We start from the raw sequence: 21,998 nt of genomic DNA, 5'->3' as shown, positions 1-21,998 counted from the left end.
AGTTTTTCTGACTCACTAAGGTGTGTTTCATTGTCTCCAGGCTAGGTGTATAATATATGTTGGCAATCTCCCTTTGGGGTTTTGTCTTGACGACGCAGCGAATGGCTTTAGGGCTTCTACTCCAAGATCCAAAACCACTACAGCCACATGACTAAAACACTAATCCAGCATAATAAATTCATTCTTAAGGATCAAATTTTTTCAAAAAATGTTGACAGGTTAACTCGCATCCACAGGGCTTGATGCTGGGCAGGGTACTTACTATTTATGCCTCCCATGTTAACTTTATCTTGAATTGTCTAACAATCATCTTTCCACAGCTAGTGAAAAACCTTTGTAAGTTTCATGCAATATACTATGGCTAATTTTAGAGAACTCAAATCACGTGCCCCTCCCTGATCTGGATCAAATTCATGTTGCTTTGTGATCAGGTAGCGCAGACAGACTCTATTTCTGCCTGCAGAACTAACTGTAACTTCAGAGGCAGTGAAACGGGGGATGAAGAGAGAGCATCTGTAGAAGAATGTAGGAGTAGTCGGGCTGGGAGAGGAAGAAAAGCCCACAGCTGGGCTGCTGTTTTGTCTGTTAACTGAGGTAACGATAAAGGCAAACAAAGACAGGGATCTCCGTAGCTGACATGCAGCATATTTGCACCTCCGGACAGAATGGGAGCTCTGCCCCCATGCCAATCCATATAACGTAAACACCACTTGTATTAAGCGTACATAAAATTGTGAAGCACTTACATCTATTGCACTAATCAAATCACGACGCTAAGCAATTACCCAGAGACTTCTGTATTTCCAAACATCCTGACGTTTCAGCATATTGTTCCACTTCACTGGATTTGTTTAGTCGCAGGGAGCATACGCACACGCAGACGCACGCTTGCCGGGTACCTGTGCCCCGCATACCCGTACAGGTAACATCTCTGCTATTTATGCCAACCTGCCCCGGGACTGTTCCAGGCACTTAGACCAACTGCAGTGGAAGAGCTCACATCTGTGTCATTACCCTCTCCAAAACGCAGCGGTGGCATCCCAGCTGGCCCAGGCCGGCTGGGAGCTGGGGGCGCGCTACCTGCACGCAGAGGGCTGAGCTCCGGTGCGCAGACACCTGCTCTGCCTCTCCTTAACTTCTGCTCTAGACGCAGTGACAGTGTCTCCTAGTGGCTGCATTCTTAAAGAAGCTGATCCAAACCCAAACTTCACACCTGGAACTCCCACGCTTTGAAAGCACACAAAATACAAACACATCGCTGGGTTTTTAGAGTATTAAAAGAGCGTCACTCCAGGAGGTAAAAAACAAGTAATTTGAACACTCCAGGTTTAATATCTGAGTTACAAAGTCACATGCTGATTTAAGATTTAAAACCTCTCTCTAGATACAAAAGTGTAATTTAAAAAACTGTAGCAAATCATTGCATTATTTCCCTTTTGAAACAGTAACACTGCAGAGAGCAATGACAGCTACAACGAACCCAGGTAAGGCAAGGCATTCAGGACTTTGCTCAAAGGCCTGGAGACAAGCATAGGAACCAACTGGGTCAGAGGCAATCTCATTTAACCTTTAGGTCCCCTCAGACCCTGTAAAAGCAAAGGAAAGGCTTAAATGCTCTACCGTATTAAAGCAGAAAGTCAGTCTCCATAGGTTCAACCTAGCGCGTACTGAGCGCTATGCCAGATAGCGAAGGCTGAGCGTGAGCTGATGTTGCTGGATCTCTGAAACATGCTAAGGACTCACGAAAGGCGATCCTGGCACAGACCAAAAGGCCACATCTGCGAGCATCCTCTCTGCAGTCACAGCCAGCAGAGGAGGTTTAGATGGAGAGCACGAAAACAAGCAACCCTGAGCAGTACATCAACACCTGCTTCCAGCTCTTCCTCCCCAAACTCGCTATTTTCAGTTTCCAGCACCAGCTAAGCACTAAAAATCCACCTTGGTAATGAAATCGGTATCAGGGGATTTTGTGAAAAGAAGACTTAACAGTCAAGATACCAGCCAGTGTATTCTTTGGCCTGCGGAAGCCCCAGTAGCTGAAACTGTAGCACAGTGGACACAGAGGCCACCTGGGTCTGATTCTGCCATTTTGGGGCACATTTCCTTTTTTTTATTTTAAACTGATTGAAGTTTTCTGTTTTCCACATTTTCCTTTCTTGGAACAGAAAGTTTTGGGTAGCAAATTTCCATACATGGATAACTTTACCCAACTTAAATATTGGAAGAAAAAAAAGGAAAAAAAAAAAAAAAAAAAAAAGACTGGAAAGATGCAGACAAGGGAAGCTTTCCTAGCAAATCCTGGCTCTAAGACTATTTTTTAACAACATAATAGAGATTTGTCATCTTCTTTGTATACACGGGGACCTTATTTTTTACCAAATACCTTATCATACTCCTGACATCCCCAGTTTGGAGTTTTTATGTAAACTTGCCTGTTAGAGGAGAAATTGCACACTGTGAAAATGACCATGGCTGGTCATTTTCACATATCAGGACAAAATAATGACTTTGTATACTACAAACCTCAGCTAACATGTCTATTTGAACATCACAAGAGCCACCAGACATTACACTGGAGTGCAGGCAGTCCGTCCCCACCTCCAGCAGGTGCTTCTCCATGTACCTGCGTGTGCCTGAGACACTGCTCTGCTGGCAGCAACGGGCACTTTCTGCTACCTGTCTTTCTTCCACTGTGCTGGTGCCAACGGAAAGCCTTTCTTGAACAAAGTCTGCCTGGTCCAGAACTCGTTTTCCCTGTTGATCCTTACAGTGCTCGAGTTTGCTGACCTTTACGCCAGCGTGTAAAGCTGATCTCTCTCCTCAGCTTCTTACCTGAGGGGAGGGAAAGACGGCAGTTCAGTTTTGGAAGAGGTTCTCAGTGGCAAAAAGGGACTGACAAGTGAAATGCTTTCCACTCAGCTTGTTTTCCACACCTACCTCAGCTATCACTGAGCATCAGTTGAAACACACCAAATAAGCAGTTTCAGCTTGTCTTTATCTATGTGAGTTTCCTAAAAAGTTTGAAAACAAAGCCTAAACTTTCTGCCTGTCTTCTCACCCTGACAATTTAGCTCCATCCAGTAAGGAAGCAAAACCAAACCTCTATCGAAGCCCTTCTATTTGTGGCATTCATCCTTTTTAGCCCACCTGTTCAGGTAGCTTCTCTGAAAAGCTCCTCACTTTCTGCACACGTTTAAACCCCCTGAAGTTGACAAATCCCTGTGCTGCAGCCACCTCTCATCACGTCTCTTCCTACTAAAGCCTTGCACAGCAAATCCCCCCTTGCCCCAGCAGTGTGAAACAAGCGGACACCTCTACACCTCCCTGTTCAGGAAGGGGGATGCTTTATGTGCAAGCAATGTTTCCAAACACTTGTAGCGGTAGTCTCAAGTCAGCACTAACTGAGAGTTATGAGCCTCACGGTGAAGAGCAAAACGCTCCGTTACGGTAGCAAGTAATGGACATCACCCTGGCTAACTGTTGTGGTCCCTGATCCAGCCCTTCTGTACCTGGATCACCTCAGTATGGAAGGAAAGGAAGCCCTCTGTGCCTGAGCAGTGCTCTATTAATTTATTTATTTTTTTATGGTTGGACCAGACGATCTTGGAGGTCTTTTCCAACCTTAATGACTCGAAGTAAGCAGAGCACTCCGAGAAGAGCAAAAGTCAGGGTAGTCCGAGGAAACAGAAGGGACAGAGGACGTGGAGCTGCAACCGTACGGACGCAGGTGGTTTCCTCCATCTCCAAGCCTCTTCCCTGTGGCTCCAACCATTTGTTGACAGTATCTATCTGGGTGATTTCATTGTTAAAGGGAATGCTACAGGGCAGATTAAACTGCTGAGCAGCTACCAGTACAGGAATGTACAAATCTGGAGTAGAAATTCCTAGCGAAGGCAAGACAAACGGCGAGTTAGTGACTCTGCGAGGTAGGAGAGCCCCATGGACCTGCCCTCTGTCAGCCCTGGGGGACTGTCCCTTTCCTAAGGCAACCGAAGCTAACACTTCCTAGCCTTCCCCTCAGCCCAAGCCAACTGTCCTCGGGCCAATCTGTGGAGAGCAGGTTCCTTTTGCCGTCCCGGTGATGGGACACCTGTGTGCACACCCCCCCGGCCATGTGCTAGGTTATTTAAAGCAGCCCAGCAAGTCTCCCAGCCCGAGAGACACAGCGGCAGTATCAACAGAGCTTCCTTTTGCACTCTGTCCTCAGGGAGTCCCATCCAGAGCAGATCACGCTGATACAACCTGACAACAGCCAGGGATAAAGGGGAGGCTCACACCACACGCAGCCTAATGCCAGCTACTATTAGAAGAGGGCAAGCAGAGATCAAAGAAACCTTTTCTCTTCTTGCACGCTGCCAGCCAGTCTGCAAAGCAGCAGGCAGCGGATCCTCGCCGTCCCTCCAGGGGCAGGGGACAGGTCTCTGTCAGGGGGAACGGGGCAGGGGACAGGTCTCCTTCAGGGGGACGTGGCCGTGGCGGGACTCGGACCGGGCTGGCTTGCCTCAAAGCCTCTTGTGTAACCCTTCGCCCTTCCCGGCACTTCCCTCGCTAGCACTGCGTTTGGCACAAACCTGCAAAATTGCAAAACTCCTCGAGAAGTTGGATTTGCTTGTTGCCTTTTTAAGAGGCGGGCGGGGGGGGCAGCTCTCCATTTCTTTTTGAAGTATAGGTTATTGTTATTGTTAGCATTATTTTTAGGAGGCGGCTCCCCTCTCTGGTTTAACCATACCACTCTCCCCGCAGGCAGCTTCCCGGCAGGTGCTTCGAGCCTCACGTGCCCCCCAGGGGTTAAATAAAGAACCGACGGGAGGGAAAACAAAACCTTTCCGGCGGCTCATAGCTGAAACCCTTTTCTCTTTCCCCTCTCCCTCTCGGTTCTCCCGCTCCTCGCTCCCCCGCTGCCCGCCGCGGGGCAGGCCGAGGCACGAAGCAGACCGCACGAAGCCGGCAGCGGGCACGGCTCGGGACCCCCCTCGCCCCCCTGCCCCCCCCCGGCAGACCCGGGGTCCCCCTCACCCGTCCGCCGACGCCATGGTCCCGGCAGCCCCCGGCTCCTCAGGGCCCCCGCGGGACGGCTCCGGGCAGCGGGGCGCGGGGCGCTGCGCTCCCTCCGGGCGGCCCTCGGCAGCGTCCGGGACGGGGCGAGCGGCTCCTTGTAATCCTCGGGGATCCGCCGGGCGGGAGCTGCCAGGCGGGGATCCCCCGCCCCGCCGCCGCCCGCCGAGGGGGGCTCCGCGCCCCGGCTCCGCGCCCCGGGGCCGCCCAGCAGAGGCCGGCGGGGCGAGGGGCTGCGGGCACCTGGCGGGGGCCGGGCGGGGCCCTCCGGCCGCGGCGGGTGTGAGCGAGCGGGTGCGAGTGCGGGAGAGCCGGGGGTGACTTCACAGCGGCATGGTGCTGGCCGAGGCGGGATTGGAAGGCTTTAGCCTCCGCGCCGTGGATTTGCAGTCTATCCCTCTCTATTTTAGGCTCGGGCTGACATCACCGCCGCCGTGCCTCCCGCAAATCCCCCCAACCTCTCCTTTAAAGCGGGAGAGGAAGGCGAGGGGGAGGGGGCAGCGAGCCCCCCGCAGGGGGAGGACCGGCCGCTGCCGCCGCCCGCTACCTGCCCCGCTCCGCTCCGCTCCGCGCCGCGGGGGGGACGGGAAGGAGCCGCCCCCCGCCCCGCACGCCCCGGCCCGCTCCCCGCTCCCCGCGCCCCGCGCCCCGCGGCCCAGCCGCCCGCCCGAGCCCAGCGCCCAGAGCCCCGGGGCCCGGCCCCGGCCCGGCGGCGGCGCGGTGCTGCCCCCTGACGGGCAGGCGGCGGCGGCGCGGCCCCACCTGCACGGCCCCGGCCCCGCCGGGCCCCGCCGGGCCCCGGCCCGCGGCCCCCCGCCGTACCTGAGGGTGAGGGGCCCCGCGGGGAGCCCCGGTCCGGTGAGGGGAGGGCGGCCGGGCTGCGGCCCCCCGGGCTGCCGGGTGCCCGTCCTTCCCCAGGGGGCGGTCGGGGTCCTCCACCTGGGCGGCGAAGGGAGATGCTCCGGGTTGGTTCGCGGCTTGAAGACAGGTCCTGGCGCTCCCAAGGAGCAGCGATTCCAGCTGGTGGGCTGGGTTTTGCGATCGTTCACCCCCCGTTTTCCCTCGCTGTCAGAGTTAGATGTTAACCCCTGCTCTGCTCGGGCTGTGGGGGCGGGCAGGCCCTGGGTGGGCAGGCTGAGCCAGGAGGATGTTCGTAACCCCCGGGTACAGTACAGGTGCCTGGGTGTACTGCTGTGACCGCCCACCCCATGTGTGAATGTATATGTCACATAAAGCAGGAATAAAGCGCGGTGGCTGCATTTGGAAATTAGCCAGAACTGGATCTAGGATTCAGCTCGATGGCAGTCCAGAAGCAGACCCCGATGCTGCAGCTAATTCCTCCTTCTATAAAGGACCGAGCTAAAAACTTAATCCTGGTGTCCAGTGAAGCCTGACCGTGTCCTTGCTTCTCTCTAAATAGCATCTCGATCCTGTGAAAGGAAGGGGGCTGAATTCTGTGGTGCATGCACAGCTGTAGCAACCTCCTCCCACGATGAGCCATAACACACAGTGATTTTCACCCCATCAGTTCCTTCAACTCAAGTTTCTCTCCAAGAATACACTTTTGTGTGATACACAGCCAGGGAACAGCTATATTGTTGCTGCCCAAGCCCAGCAGATTTCAGCTTTACATCGCCAGATCTGCAGCGACTGAAACTACATGAGGTGGGATTCATCGCTGAGGAGGAGCTGGAGGATCAGTGAATACTCAGTATGGATGAGCTGCAGTAAAAGGAGAGGAGTGAGGACTAAGGTTGGAATTAACTCAGACTTTGCAGTTTGGTGTGGACCACCTGGCTCTCTTTTGGACAAACCCTACAGGGAAAAACCGCTATGGCTTACCTTCTCAGTTGCAGCAGGGCAACTACAGTACCACAGTGGAGAAAAGAACCAGCTCACGGCCCTTTATGATTTCTGTTTTAGAAGAGAATTTCTCTTACCGTTAGGGTGTAGAGTTTTTCATTTAACTTAATCACAGAAGAGCTCGCACTGGGCAAGCCATGCTCTAATAAACACTTATATTTCTTTCTCATTCCTTCATTTCATTCGTTGTTGATAGTGTTAGGAAGAAACACGTGTCGACCTGCAAGTTTACTCTCCTCCAAAACTGTCACCTAATATCTTCTAAACCTTTCTGTAGGAGGACGAGTACCATACATTCACTGAAACATGCTCCTCCCAGCAGAGGAACACGTCTCATTTTTCACATTTAATTCAGAATTTTTGTTGTCGTGCAGTTTGTCAGCCAAGCGTAATCTCCTGGCAGAAGGAGATGGACAAGCAACATAAAGAAAAGTAATTCACTTTGGTTGTAGCCCTTAAACTTTCTGATTCAAGTAACAAATAAACGGATCCTATCACCAGTAAAAATAAGAGAATTTCAAAAGCATTAAGTACTTTTGACTAGGAAAGCAAAAAGGAATTACACAGAATGGTCCCCAATACTAGTTTCCCTTTTAGCAGTAATTTTCAGATTCAAAAGTAGGTGGAAAAACTTCTGAGCACTAAGAAACACTAAATGAGATTTCATGGCATCAGAGAAATGAGAGTTGAAAACAGACTTGATAGCTTATAACAGCCATAGCCATGCAATAGGCAAGGCAGAACATGACTTCAGGATGCAAGTCCTTCCTGGTGAGAGTAACAAATCCTTTCATCACATCTTCACATCCAACTGTTGCTCTGACCTGGTCTAGGCTCTGTAATAATCTGGAAGTCCTACAAATTCCAGGGTGTCATAGACGATGTATCTGTGATAGGAGACATTCCTCTGTCCACACTCCCAAACATTTTCTAGGGCTCATCTTCAGTCTTCATCCACAGCTGAACAGAGGAAAATGATTTAGGGAGAGAGCAGTAATTAAGGGCCATGAGTAGATCAAGATCTCTCCACTGGACAACATGCCCAACGGGAGAATCTTACACTCGGATGTCAAAAAGTCCAGTTAAGGAAAGCCTCTAATAAACATGAGAGCTGGACATTATTCTTTACCCTGGTGGGCTACAGGGGAGTTATTTTACCACAAAAGTGTGTGAACTGACAGAAAGCAGAACTTGTCCCAAGGTTTTCAGAGGTCTTTGAAATAATCCACAAGGAAAAATGCTTTGAAAAGTGTGTTTCAGGTTTTCATCTGTTCAGAATAAAAGGTGTGAGATAAACCTCCAGGTACATTTCATTGCAATGGCTGATGTACAACAATAGTAGCACTGGATGTATTAAGAAAAACAAAAAACAAAAAAAAAAAGATTCTTGTTATTTATACAGTAATTGAAATTTGTACTAATTTTGCCTTTTGCTGTGCCTGAAGAGTCCCAAGTGAGAGTCACATGCAAACAGACAAGGGCAGTAGGGAGTCCCTAGAGTGTGACACAGATAAAGCAACAAGGAATCTAAATAATGTCAGACATGGGTATGTAGGTTAAAAAAACAAACCATGGTTTATTTAAATGTGTAAAGTACTTGGGAGGGAAAAAGATTACATTGTACTATGGCAATAGAGACAGCACATACTGTAACAAGCTCATCCACTGTAATGAATTCAGGCTACTCTTTCCAGCCTCTTATTCCTGTCAGTCATGCTGACCTTTGGGAGAGGCTCACCGTTGATTTCTCTAAGGGACTCCACACTACATATTAATTTCAGTCAGAATTTGCTGTCCTGTTTCTGTATGTCAGACTCAGGAGCAGGGCATCGTCCTCCCACCAGGGGAGACAGGCAAAATATGGCAAAACTTCCCATGCACAAGGACATTCTGCCATGAATTAAGAGTAGCCTGATGGAACATCTGATCCTAGGACAAATTACCAGGGTGTCTGCCTTAACCTTATCCCAGACGTGGCTCATCATTGGGATGAGAAGCCTAAAGCAGCAGAGACTGTGAGAGATATTATGATAATTATAAAATGCCGTTTCCAGACGCAGCTTTTTATTTCAGGTTCTTCTCAATCCAGTCTTTGAAGGGAAAAGCTTTAGTGTAGCCACTGTAGAGTTCTAGGCTGCAAGTTTTATCATAACCCCAGCTCACTAATCCCATCAGGTGCCACCTTAGCTCAGGAGATGCTTTTCCTGGTAAAGTTATGGCTGCAATCCCACCAGTCTCAGCAGGGCAGATATTCGAAAAGGCTGTGTGGTCCTGTTTGGCGCAGAACATGCTGTCAGTGATGCTGACCTGTATCCCATTATCCTCATACTGTTGCTCACACAACAGTGAGTCCACCATCCGAACAGCTCCCATGCGGATCGTATCGTTCTTGTATCCAGGTTCTTTAATGTCAGCCAGTACCTTCCAGCCAGTAACCATTATTTTTAAATCCTCTACGGGTGAAGTCAAGTCATGAGAAGATGCCAGGCAAATGGGTTGAACACGACTGCTGATTCTGGCTTTGTCCAAAAGTTTTATGATAGCTATATCAGAGTCAAGCAATATGGGGTCATAATTTGGATGCACTATGATGGCAGAAATCTGGGGAGGAAACAGAACAGGAACAATTGTAGCGTTAACAGCAATGGAATATGAGCAATACTATTTCCATACCAATACATTTTAGTTTATTTAGCATTCCTTACCTCTCCCCTCTGCTCCCAAAGTGTTCTTTCACCTTAGAGCTCACTCAAATGAGAAATAAGCAAAGAGATCAAGCATCTTCTGTTAAGAACTCTTTTTTTTTTGGGGGGTGGTTTTCAGGCCAGTTTTTATTGTACAAAACTCCTTCTAATGAAATATAGCCAAGGACATTTCCAAAAAAATAGGGAGTTAATGTGCAGTGCAAGTTTTTCCACTGTTTACTGAAAAGAATTTACCTACGATGTCATCTTCAGTCTGTATGATTTGAATTTGAGGGGCTTTTGAATTTAAATATTATATTCTTACTGAAATTCAACCATCTTCCCCCAAAAAAACAATGTTAGAAATACATAACATAACACTGGGGCTAAGCATTTACTGCCAGCTAGCTTGATGAAACACTACAAGAAGAAAGAGGATTCCTACAGGGAAAAATCATCAAAAAATAATATATCTAGGAAGGTCTGAGAAAGTTGGAATTAGAGAAAGAAACAAAAAATAAAGGAGAGAGAGGAATCAAATTAACTATGAATTATTGGATAAAATCCATTAATTAATTCACATATCCCCCCACTCCAGAAAAAGAGTCACAGCCAGAATTGCTGTATTTCTCCTCGTTTTGATTTCTACGTTCGTAGTTTTACTTGAAAAAAACAAACTAGTCTGACCCTGAGTTGCTGTTTTTGGAGCTGGAGTCAGATACAAACTTCTTTTGAGTTTAGAGCTGGACAGCCTTGGGACTGAGATGTGAAATGCGCTCACGGTGTCAAACCAGGATCTAGAGCACAAGTGTTTCCTTCATAAATTATGCTAATCGCTTTTGACAGTAGCTGGCATCTCTTCTCCTTTTTTTCTGGCAATATCACTCAAGATGTCATGACCCATGGAACCTGAGCTATTTTCTTAATGATCAGTGTTAGGGGGGAAACACGCTGGTTGGACAGTGTCAAGGGAATTAACACACTACAGCATGTGCCCTCCTTGTGCCATGACAGTTCTGTCAGTTGAATCTCTAGAGATGTATTTCAAGGAACAGTGTGTAAAACAATACATTGCCCAAAGGATAATCTTTTTCTCCCCATACGAGACGGATGTGATCAGCATCTGTCAGTGCTCATCATTTTCGGCTCCCAGCAGACTTACTCACCCGCAGGTTCTGGATGGTCTTTTCATCCCTGTCATCGTCTCTGTAGAATTTCCCCAGAACCACCTTGAGCTCTGCTGACTTGAGCACGATGGTCTTGCCCAGGTCAGTGACACAGTGAGCTGCCACCACCACGGTGCGCTCATTCACCAGGGCCCCGCTGCAGATGAGGATCCAGGTGCCTTTTCGGAGACTGTTCTCCTTCACCCCGTTGGCCGTCCGATAGATTGCTGCTTGCCAGGGCCACCTGGTAGAGGTCACTGTCTTCTGAAGAGTGATGTTTTCTGCCTTTCCGCAGACTGGGGAAACATGGACAAAGAATGAGGTGACACCTCTTCCCAATCAAAGAAACCAAACTACAATGGTTAGAATGAGGGACAACTTTATAATAAGCCTCTGTCTCCGAAGTGCAAACAGAAGATTATTTTCTATAGCTTAAAAAAAAAAAAAAAGAAAAAAAAAACTTTTTTTCTTGTTATTCTCTGAATTCCTGGCTGAAGGAGGAATGTGGAATTAGCACTTGAGCAGGTGAATTTTCATCACAACTTTATCGAGCTGCATTATAATGAGAAAAGTGCATAAAGAACTGTAGAGAACACATCCGATTCTTGCTTGCAATAAAACACCATACAGCCAGCAGCATACTAAAACCACTCTAGGCAGTCACAGAGCAATTGTGGGGTCCGCTCCTAGAACTGGCCTTAGCATAGCTGAGTTCATGCCTACGTGAACAGACTTGTCTTGCCGCGAAACTTTGAACCAAATGCACATAAATTAATATCCACCCAAAGCAAAAGAAAAAGCCATGCCCTGTCCTAGTAATATACTACCCTGGGGTAAAATGTCCCGAATTAGGAAAAGTTCACTCACACTTTGCAATGTAAACCCTTCCTTAGCAGGGTATGTTATGGGAAGAGCCTCTTTAAAATGCAGGCTCTCCATTCCATTGCCGAAACCTTGATGTTATTGTAAGCTGTGTGCCAAAGCACAGAGATGAAAGAAAAATCATTTTTGCAATAAAAATACAGGAAAACATGAGGTGATAGTAGGAACACATTTTCAAATCATGACAGAACCTCATTCCCTTTGCTCAGTGAAAGAGTAGAAAAACTGATGGCAAATTACCATGCCGAAAGCTTGATCCCTTTACCATCACCTACATCACCTACTGATGGTAAACAGAACCATACATCCTCCCACCTTTATTCCTCCTATCTCCCAGCTGGAAGCATAGGCAGCCTACACTGTTGGGACTCCCTAATTATCTAAGACGAATACAGAGCCTGTTCCCCCATTCGCCAAGAGATGTGTGCTTTTTTTCCCTTTGAGACTCACTTGGAATACAAACGGGGGCCCTCCCACTCCATTTTCCTGTCTTCAGACAAGTCCTCCTGCTGCTACCCAGGCGGCGGTAGAAAGGAGAAATGCATTCGTACTGAAGCTGAGTGTGCAGATGCTGGTACCCTGGGGGCAGGTCTCCGAACGGCAGTGCTGGCTTCTTGGTTGGGTAGATTTCAAGCTTTTGCTTGCTGAATGCAGATGAGTAAAGCTGATGCAAAGGTGTTTCCCTGTTTCAATGCACAAAGAACACGGTCATGATAATAACACAATAAAAGAGATCATTTCCATAGCTTTATCACCAGCTGTCTTAAGTAACATTTAAAAATATAAGCAAGTAGTTTGCTTGTGAAAACACAAGGCAAATATCCTTCCAACATAGTTTAGCAATACTGCCATTTACATCCCATATATTTTATTTATATATATACATATATATATATTCACATATTTTTAAATTATCTATTTGTATCTCTTTTTTATTTATTTATTTTACTGTTTCTGGATTGTATTTTGTTGTCTTTGAGTGTGGAACAGGTTTCACCATTCACAAAAGGACTGAGATACTGCGTTTTTAAATCGAGAAATTACACTAGAAGTTGGTGCTGCCATAATTAATTCTCACTAGAGAGGAGTTAGGCACTTCTTTACTCTAGTGAACATTTGAACAGGCAGTATTAGGAATTGATTCAGATTAAATCATGTTGATAAAGTTGCTTGATTTAGCAATTAACAGATAATTACCTCACCACAGAGATTTCATAATTGCAATAATCACTAAGCTTCCATTTGGAAATTGTACTGATTAGCTGAAACATGGCACATAATTAAAAAAATAAATGTATGCACCAGCCTGGATATGGACCATAAGCTTGACTACAGTCATACTTAAATCTTCATCACTTAGAATATATTCCTTGTGCTAATGGTTAAAAGCACATATCTACACAAAAAAACTATTTACATCTGAAAAAATCAGCGGGAAAATAATTTCCCTTGCTATTTTTGGAACTGCCTGTATCCAGAAAAGCCACAAGAATGCTTTTTCACATGGTAATTCCATTTTCGGTCAGAGAGAGACACAGACTACCTTCACCATATAGAATTTGTGAGGAGATACATGACAGCACTCAGGGAAAATAAACTTACTAAGAACAAGAGCAATAGGAAGTTTCTTGGTTTTTGGAAGAAGGATGAGAATTGCTCTGGTCGTGCTCAGACTGCCTGGGTCCCATTCCCTACTCATGTGTGACCTCGCAATACTACAAAATCCACATTTGTCCTCTTTCTTTATCTGTGCTACTTCATGGGATCATGCTTCAAGGGACAAAAACAGTGCACAGACATGAGATGCCATCATGATGCAATGCAGGTGGGGGCATGTATGCACTCTCATACAGCTGGTGTTAATATCTGAAACATTTAGCATAAAAAGACCTCAGTTCAAAAGTGAAGCAAGAAACGTAACTAAGCAATAAATCTTGATGGCTATGAAAGCCTCCTGATGGCTTCTCAGGGCCACCTCAACACACATACGCTACAGACAGCTGGAGAATGGGAGAATATTTGGGGGAAGTACATGTTGCCTTGTTCCTAAAGGCTTCTCTCGGCATCTGCTAGTGGCCATTGCCAGAGACAGGACACAGCTAGAGCTGGACCTTTATTCTGACCTCATATGGCTGTTCTTAAGACCAAAGATGAGGACAGTTCTTGCACTGCATCTAAAAATAAATGAATCCTCTACTGAAAGAAAACGCTGAAATGAGAAATGACTACTTCGACAAAAATTAAATTGAACATTTCAGTGTAACCAGATTCAGACTGTGTTCATTTCAAGAGATCAGCAAAAGGGCAAGTTCACACAAGGTCTAATTGTTCATTCACTTCTTCCCCTCCTATTCTCCTTCACCTTGTCCCTGTGCCCATCCCAAACCCAACTTTATATCAGCTGCGCTATAATTTGAAACCTAATGGGTAGTGAAACCTAATGGAAGCAGACTACATTGCCCTTTCACTTCTTGTGCTCCCCCCACTCATTTCTTCACGAAGTTAACACATTTTCATATTTTAAGATACATCCCCAGCTCCAGGGAACTGTTCCTCAGACTGCTCTTGTACTCTGTTACAAGCTTGCAAGCCTAATTCTGGCACTGTCCAGTAGTTTGCACACCTCTAACCATGCATTTCTTCCTGGCAGCCTCCTGCAGCCTGCAAACCTGTGCTTAACCAGACCTCCCCTCCCAGCAGCTCTCATTGCTCGGTTATCAGTGGAGTACACATGAAGCATTTCCTAGGAAAGGCTGCTCAGTCAGGGCATGGTCATGGGGTGGAAAGGAGAGGAAAAGCAATCACATTTTTCTTAAAACTGTACTTGAGGTATTGCATTCTCACCTTGACTGAACCTGCATTGGAAGCACTTTCTGTCTCACCAGGTCAGAGATCTTTGGCTCTCTGCAGGCTAGAAAAAATATAACGTTGCACAGTACTTTTCCACATTCACAGCTAAAATGTTATGATTCATACCCATTTCCACCCTTTCCTCTCACTAGCAATAGGGGGCTGGATTAAGAAAAGAGGCAGTAAATTATGTGCATTGTAATAAAGGTAGGCCCTAAAAGGTAAAGCTTTAGGAAAATACTTCCCCACAGATCTCCGTATCTATCCGTTTACAACCATGGAAGCAACTCAGCATCATCTGCACTGGACACTTTCAGCTGTGGAAGAAGATTTGTCTGTTAGTGTGTCTGAATGTCAGATTTACATGACCACAGCTGGCATTTATGAATAACTTTAGCAATAATAGAACTATACAAAAAACATTTAATTTCCACCTATGTAGCCACACATATCTAACGCCAGTGAGTCAGCACACTGAGAAAGGCTGCAGGATATTACAGACTTCTGAGAGCCTGTTTGCTTGGGCACCCTTTGGGAGGAGCTGGGGGCTCTGAATGAAATGAACACCACAGAGTTACCTGAATATGCACAAAATAACAGAAGGACAATTGAGGATTTCTAATTTTGCATATTCTGTTTATTTACTTTAAGAGCAGGATAAAATATTCAGCTTTATCACTTCAAATAACTCTGCAAGGATCTCCTTCCTGCTGCGCACAGTGGAAGAAAAGGAATCTTGCAGGATGTATTTCATCTGTATGCCTGAGCACTCATGTTCAATGGGATTTAACAATATCTAGCTCTTTGTGATTACTGTATATGTTAACCTTTATGTCATTGTCAAAGTTAACTTCAGTAAAGAAGCCTTCCACAAATGGAGATGATTATATGCTTCAGGGAGAGAGTATTTCCATCTAAAATAACAGAATAAAGCAAATTCCTCAGGGGACAGATATATTTCCTTACATTATCATTACTTCAGTTAACAAAAAAAAAAATCCATTAGAATATGTTTCAAAAAATTGCTTTGGGAAAATGAATTTGGCAGTTCCCCAGCCCAAATTCCTTCATCCATTCAGGGCTCTAGTCATGCTTACAGTAGCCCCAGGTCAACAGCATATCTCCCTTTCTAGCAAAGTATTTAAAGATGTGTTTCAATGTTTTGATGAACACAGATAGTTTAAGCATGTCCTCAAGTGGTTTTCTGAACCCAGTGTCCAAGGCTGCAAACTACAGGCTTGACCTTATAAACCTTTACATTCAGGACTGGTCCCACCGACTGAACAGCGGTGTGAGAGGAGAGCTGGGTCCTGTCACAACAACTCTGATGATACAGTTATTTCCTTCTATTTCAGTTCCCTGCTGATCTTCTTTGTTTTTAATCTTACACAGATTTCATCCTAGAAAGAGGGTAATAAGGGTTATGGGGAGCATTACTCACCATCTTTAAAGATGAAAGCATCTGCTGGAATCACTGGCAGCTTCTCTGGCTGAGTTTAGCAGCCAGTAAGAGCTGGCAAACTACCAATCTCAGTATCAGGTGTCAGTCAGAGTTTATTCTTAGGAAAAATGTTTCTTTGGCCAATGCAAATTATAAAATGCAAACTCCAGTAAAAACATAGCAGCTTGTATGAGTTGTTGTAAAAAAAAAAATTTTAAAAAAAGTAAACTACCTTTTATGCAGATTGGCTGTTTCCCTGACCATTCTCCATTGTCTTGGCAGGTCCTCTTTTCATTCCCACTAAGAACATATGAGTTGTTACAAAAGAAAGCAATGACTGTGCCAATTTTTGCATAGCGTCCATTCAAGAGCTCAGCGTCTTCCATTACTCTTCTGTAGCCATTGAGTGGGCCACCGGGATCTGAGCAGTTTTTTTCATCTAGAACTAATGATAGGGGGAAAAATAGTAACCATTTTATCAAGTTCACAGCATTATTTTCACCCGTCAGACTGCTTGACATTTCATTCAGATTTTACAATGCATTCTGCACTTCATTAAGGATGTCCCATGACCCATTTGGGATCCCAGTCTTAGAAGAGATCATATATTAAAGAAGCAATGATAATACAAATGTCTATTTATAATACATGTTTTGTCTTTGTTGAAAGTGTAAGACTCTCAAATCATTAAAAAGTCCTTAAAACTTGGCTGACAATCCTGAAAAAGAACCTTGACTTTACATGATGTTAATGTCCCATTAACATTAACGGGGCTACTTCAGGAGCATAAAAGGATGCACTTAAACTATTTGCAGAAAACAGGCCCTTGGCATCCTTCTCCCTTTATATACTTCCAATACTTTACTGGACTTGAATAATAAACTAGACTACTTAGTTTTGCTTTTATGTTTGGTTGCAGTTTGGTCTCTTAGCACTGACAGAGAGATCTCAATAATCCAGGGAAATACAGTAATTTAACTAAAACATATATATATATATTATGACACTAAAAGTTTAATGTGGAAATTCATAGGCACACTGCCTATAAAACCTCTTTTACTTTCTCTTTCCCAATATTTTCCTCTTCTTTTTATTTGCTGCTGTTCTTTTTTTCTTTCAATAAGCTAAAATTTTTGGCCTATATTTGAGAATATTTGTCAATATTCCCTATCTGATGCTAATGAATGCTATTCCCTGTAATCTTGACACCTCTGCACTTTATAATTAGCAGCTGGAAAAGGTTGGGTTTTTTTTTTTGTTTGTTTGTTTGTTTTCTTTTTTTAGGATTTTGTCTCAGTTTTCTTGTCAGGCTGATGGTAATATGCAATTTGATTTAACTCCTCTGTTGTCTCATTGCATGACATCCGGTGAAGATCTCATTTAGACAGTGTTGGTGCTGCTCTGCGCAGAGCGTCCTGAGAAGACCGTGATCTTTCAATTGACTAGAAATGACCCCTTCACGGCATTGCTTCAGACTCCGCTGAACCTCACTTCACAAAAGCACCAACACAGACCAAAATGCTTAAAATCCCTGTGAAAGGAGCGCAGTAAAAGTGCATAGGTATGGGCCTGACCTGTTCCCGCATCCTCATGTCACCAGATGGAGCCCAGCCCAACAAAGATGTAAGCACATAGCTAACCATGGCAGTACAAGGTTCAATAAGGGCATGTGCTCTTAACGCTGAGCGCATAATTCAAGTGAAGTGTGTATTTCAGTGCTTTATTTAACAACACTGGATTTTGGTATATGCTGAATGTTTTACATGTACTTGAATACTTTTCCACATGAGTCATATTGAATAAACAAGAACGAGAGTTGAACTTCCTCTCAACCAGGAGAAAGGGAGAAGCCAAGCCCTGCCTCCTTTTCTTTTGGCTCTGTCTTTCTCTCCTGTACCTCACAGACTCTCTCACTTGTGAACCACAGATGACTTTTAACCTGATACTAACTAAAGACTGCAGGGAATCACCCACAGTATAATGCTTCATTTGCAAGTTGCTTTCTGTGCTGATATCTAGCCTAGAGGCATCATCTGATGAGCAGAGTGCATTTGTTTCCAAATGTACCAAAGCTTGACCAAATAAGTCAACAAAGACCTTCTCTTATTTCATCCTGTGCCTATCGGTAACTTGAATCATAATTCTTTTCTTCTGTAAGTTCTGGGTTATGATTTTTCTGACAGATTAAAAACAAAGAGAAAACATCTGGGAAGGAGAGACCCAAATTTCAGCGCTGACACTACAGTAACAATCAAGTCTAGAGACAGATGTTTCAACAGATCTTTACCCAGGGACGTCATGCAGCAGGAAACTATCCCATTTATTGCAATGGGAGGTGTTCTCTCTAGACAGAAGAATGCCTTTGCTTGCTTTTTCAGATGAACTTATATACAGCTGTTTCACGACACTTCCCCTGAAATTTGCACTGCTTGTCACAACACAATTGTGAAAGCACTTTTCAAATTGATACAAATTATTCTGGAATATGGAAATAAAACTGTGCAATATGGAACAACTAAAGAAAAATTAGAAGTCTCTTTGGATGGGAAGAAGGGGCTTGAAATTTCACAGCTGAATCAAAGTGAATGGTAGATCTACCATAGGCATGCAAACTTGCACAGCAAGAATGAACAGAAGTTTCTGTTTTAACAGTTTTTCTCTAGGATGGGAATGCTGTTGATGTAAGAGTCTAGTCTTCACGTGGTAAGCCTCAATCACGTCCACGGAGTGCACCAGGCTCCTGCAGAGAAAGTATCAGAGGTACACAGCAATGGAAGTAGCTATCCACTGATGCACAAAGACCCTCATTTGGAGTTAGTCCTAGAAATTGCCAGTCTATGTGTAAGAAGGATGTATGCCTCCAGTCTTTGAGATTATTTTTCAGTCATTTGATGTTTCAGTCAGACCTTCATATAAGTAAGTCTTGCAGGCTTGGGCTCCAGCTGAATAAAATAAGAATCCCTACTACTATTTAAGGCAGGAAGACACAAGAACATCATGTTAAGCCATGGATCTACCAAATTTCAAGTGAGATTTGGATATTCTGGTTTCATGTGAATACAATGTTTGAAACATTTGATAAGAACCAAAACTTAAAGTGACCTTACCACATTCGGGATGATGTGTTGACCAAATCCCATCAAGCTGACAGTAGGCAACACGGCTGCCTTTTAAGCTGTAACCTGCGTTGCACTTGAAGTAAACCTGGGCCCCGTATTTAAAGTCATCTCCTTCCACAATACCATGAGCGGGAGCACCTGGAGTCCTACACATCACCACTGACAGTTCAGATATTTCAAAAAAATCCACTTTATTACAAAAACAGGACTGCGTTAAGATGATTCTTTATTTAGAACACTGAAAAACCAATTAAAATGGGCACAGAAGTCAAAATTGCAAGACAACTGCTGATTTTAGAAAGTTGTTTAGACCTCATTTCCACACACTTACATATACGTCACTTTTCAAAACATGCCTAGATCCATTCAGTTCAATGGGATAACTCAAAATGATCATATGCATAAGTATTTGTACCATTATGACTTTCATCTGCTCAAAATACTGGTACTTGAAGCACCTTCCAGCTAAACGGGTTTTGAACCATTTTTTCAACAGAAAATTTAGATCCTTAAGAGCCTTACATTTTAAACTCTTTCAAATTCTTCTTTCAACATTTATATACTTTTTCAGGTAACGTCACTGAAATATTAAAGCATTGTTATTTGTATAGATCAAACATTATCATAATGACATTAAAAAGGAACCTTGATATTTACCAAACTGTGATACTTACTCTTTCCACAGGGTTTGTTCTATTGCGAAAATACTGACAGACAATGGTGTATTTAACTACTGCAAGTAGTAAATATTAGATTAAACATCCTAAGCAAGATTTCTCTGAGAATATCAAACCAGCCATACTAAATCAGACTGAAGGTCCATCCAGCACAGAATTCTGTCTTCAATGGTAGCAAAAAGTAGATTTGATAAAAAGAATGTAAAAATAGAGCAAGCATACAGAATGCTTTCCTGGCATAATCTGGCAGCATTCAGCAATCTGAGGCTCAAGAACTACCCAAAGTACGATGGTATCTTTGGTAAAATATACCATGGTTAATTCTTTTATATTAGTTTGTCTAAGTATTTTCTAAACTCAGCTACATACTTTATATCCACAATATATTGTGGCAATGAGTTCTACAGAGTAAGCGTTGTGTCAAAAATACGCTGCCTTCATAGGTTTGGTTTTTAGCCTGCCACATGATAACTTCATTTGATGCTTCCTTTGCTATCAGAGACAAAGAATGCCCACGTCCTATTCACCTTCTGCAAGTCACTTTTCAAGACCAACTTTCTGTATCAATGAAGAAATTAAAACAGTGTAGGATATACAGATTTTGGTGTCTGCACAACCCAGCAGCTGCGGTACTCCATTGAAGATAGCTAGATGAATGCTATAGAGATCACCCTTGCTTTATGTTTTTAGAATTTGATTTCCCTTTCTGTTTTGCCTTGTAGCTACTGGATCTGGACACACAAAGAATGTTGCTTACAGCCAAATTTTGATCCTTACGCTTGCAGAGGAAAAACCTTTGTAAGGCCTCAGGCCTGTAATCCTTCCTCAGAACACGCATGACTCCATCTACTTATATTGAGCATGGACGATCCAATTATTCACATAAGGAAGAGATTCTTGAGTAAGTAACAGTCCTAAAGCAGTAGCACTCACAAGAACAAGGCTCAATAGAAATTCCCCTCATTTTATGGATTACTACAAATGTCAAACAATGATTTGGCAGAATCATTTGTGCACTAGTAAGCCCAAGTCCTGGAAAGAAAAACTGTCTAATACGTCAGCTTTAGAGATGGGCCCAGACTCACTACTCCAAGTCAAAACACGTCCACTTAGGGAAGGTCAACATTTCCTCTTGGCTGCAAGCGTTCTGCATCAGCATCATCTTTTGCAAAAGAATAATGATGAAAATTCAACAAAATTCATTCCTAGCCCATAAGGTTTTTCATGTGAAATATACCCACATGTATATATGTGTATACACAAGCACATACAGAAATGAACGGAAAATAACGGAAGCATAGATTTTCTAAGTGAATGCTTGTCATCCCAGTTATGATCTTTGTATTCCCAGTAACCCCCTTCATATCTAAATATAAATTTATTGCATCATATTTGTATTTCTCTCTTTTGGTGTAAAGTCACACTCAACTTGTCAAATGGAAAGAGTTGATTAGAAACATCTGTACACTACTTAGAGTCCTCCTTTTTATCATAAATACAGGTTTTCTGTTTTCTTGTGGCCCAGTTCAGCTCTGCAGAAAAAATCGTTTGGTGCTTTTATGTTCTAGGTCCCTCCCGGAAAAAAACTTATCCAAGCTACACTTACTTTTTACCCACAAACTATGAGTGTTTGTTCTTGTTCAGTCTCCTGAGTGATTAAGATATTCAGTTTCTAGCTCTTGCAATTTGCTTTGGTTGCCAGTCTTTCTTTAGACACTCTATGCCAGTGTGACCCAGCTGGAACATCTCTGGTTTTACTTATGGGGTAAATTCAGGATTTTGTGCATAGATTGATTTAGTAATGAAACTGTGGCCTAGAATAGAGGATATGGAGGCAGAAGGTCATGAGATCTAATCATAGCTATGAAGCTGTGGCCATGGGTAAGTTGCTTAATTTGCTGTATCAATCAAATGAAAGCACCCTTTTCCTCACAGGGATGTTATAAGCATTAGCTCATATCCACTTGTGTCACAGAGTCGTGGAATTTCTCTGATTGCAAAACAGCTAAGTATTATTAACAGGCGTGTCCCTGTTGTTGCCCGTGCCTCTGTCTGCTGGTTGTCTTTTCTCTTGTTCTCATCATCCTCCCTCATGGTCTGCCCTAGTCTTTAACTGTGCCACTGGAGGCACAGCCACTCCTTTTATCTTTTCTTTGGATCATTTTGTAAGTTCATTCTTACTCTCTTCAAATTACACATGGTTTTGAATCCTGAGATGTTCCCTGAATCTCAGTACCACAGCTGAGCTCTGTTTTCAGCTT

General features: G+C 44.1%; 2 protein-coding genes across 5 annotated transcripts in view; both read right to left on the bottom strand.

Moving 5' to 3' along the window:
• SLC1A2 (solute carrier family 1 member 2) overlaps positions 1-6,208 on the bottom strand; it is a 94,406-nt gene extending 88,198 nt beyond the window's left edge. Inside the window, exon 1 of one of the 2 annotated variants that reach the window (XM_083838434.1) lies at positions 5,878-6,208. Coding sequence is in view for 1 of the 2 variants with exons in the window: in XM_083838433.1 (XP_083694559.1) it covers positions 5,017-5,033 (17 nt within the window). In the remaining variant the exon portion in view is untranslated. Of the gene's footprint in view, positions 1-5,016; positions 5,701-5,877 lie in introns of those variants that run through there. The other variant, XM_083838433.1, reaches the window with a different exon arrangement.
• A 2,262-nt stretch (positions 6,209-8,470) lies between these two features.
• The window catches only part of PAMR1 (peptidase domain containing associated with muscle regeneration 1), a 54,771-nt gene continuing 41,243 nt past the window's right edge, over positions 8,471-21,998 (bottom strand). For 2 of the 3 annotated variants that reach the window (XM_083838429.1, XM_083838430.1), the window contains exons 7-12: positions 19,049-19,219; positions 16,174-16,386; positions 14,495-14,561; positions 12,101-12,333; positions 10,769-11,064; positions 8,471-9,519 (exon numbers count right to left, since the gene is read on the bottom strand). In XM_083838429.1, coding sequence (XP_083694555.1) covers positions 8,983-9,519; positions 10,769-11,064; positions 12,101-12,333; positions 14,495-14,561; positions 16,174-16,386; positions 19,049-19,219 — 1,517 coding nt within the window. In that variant the 3' untranslated portion in view covers positions 8,471-8,982. The remainder of the gene's footprint in view (positions 9,520-10,768; positions 11,065-12,100; positions 12,334-14,494; positions 14,562-16,173; positions 16,387-19,048; positions 19,220-21,998) is intronic. The other variant, XM_083838431.1, reaches the window with a different exon arrangement.

Source organism: Anser anser, assembly GCF_964211835.1.
Source record: "Anser anser genome assembly, chromosome: 5".
Lineage (NCBI taxonomy): Eukaryota > Metazoa > Chordata > Aves > Anseriformes > Anatidae > Anser > Anser anser.
This window is presented reverse-complemented; position numbering and strand designations above follow the sequence as displayed.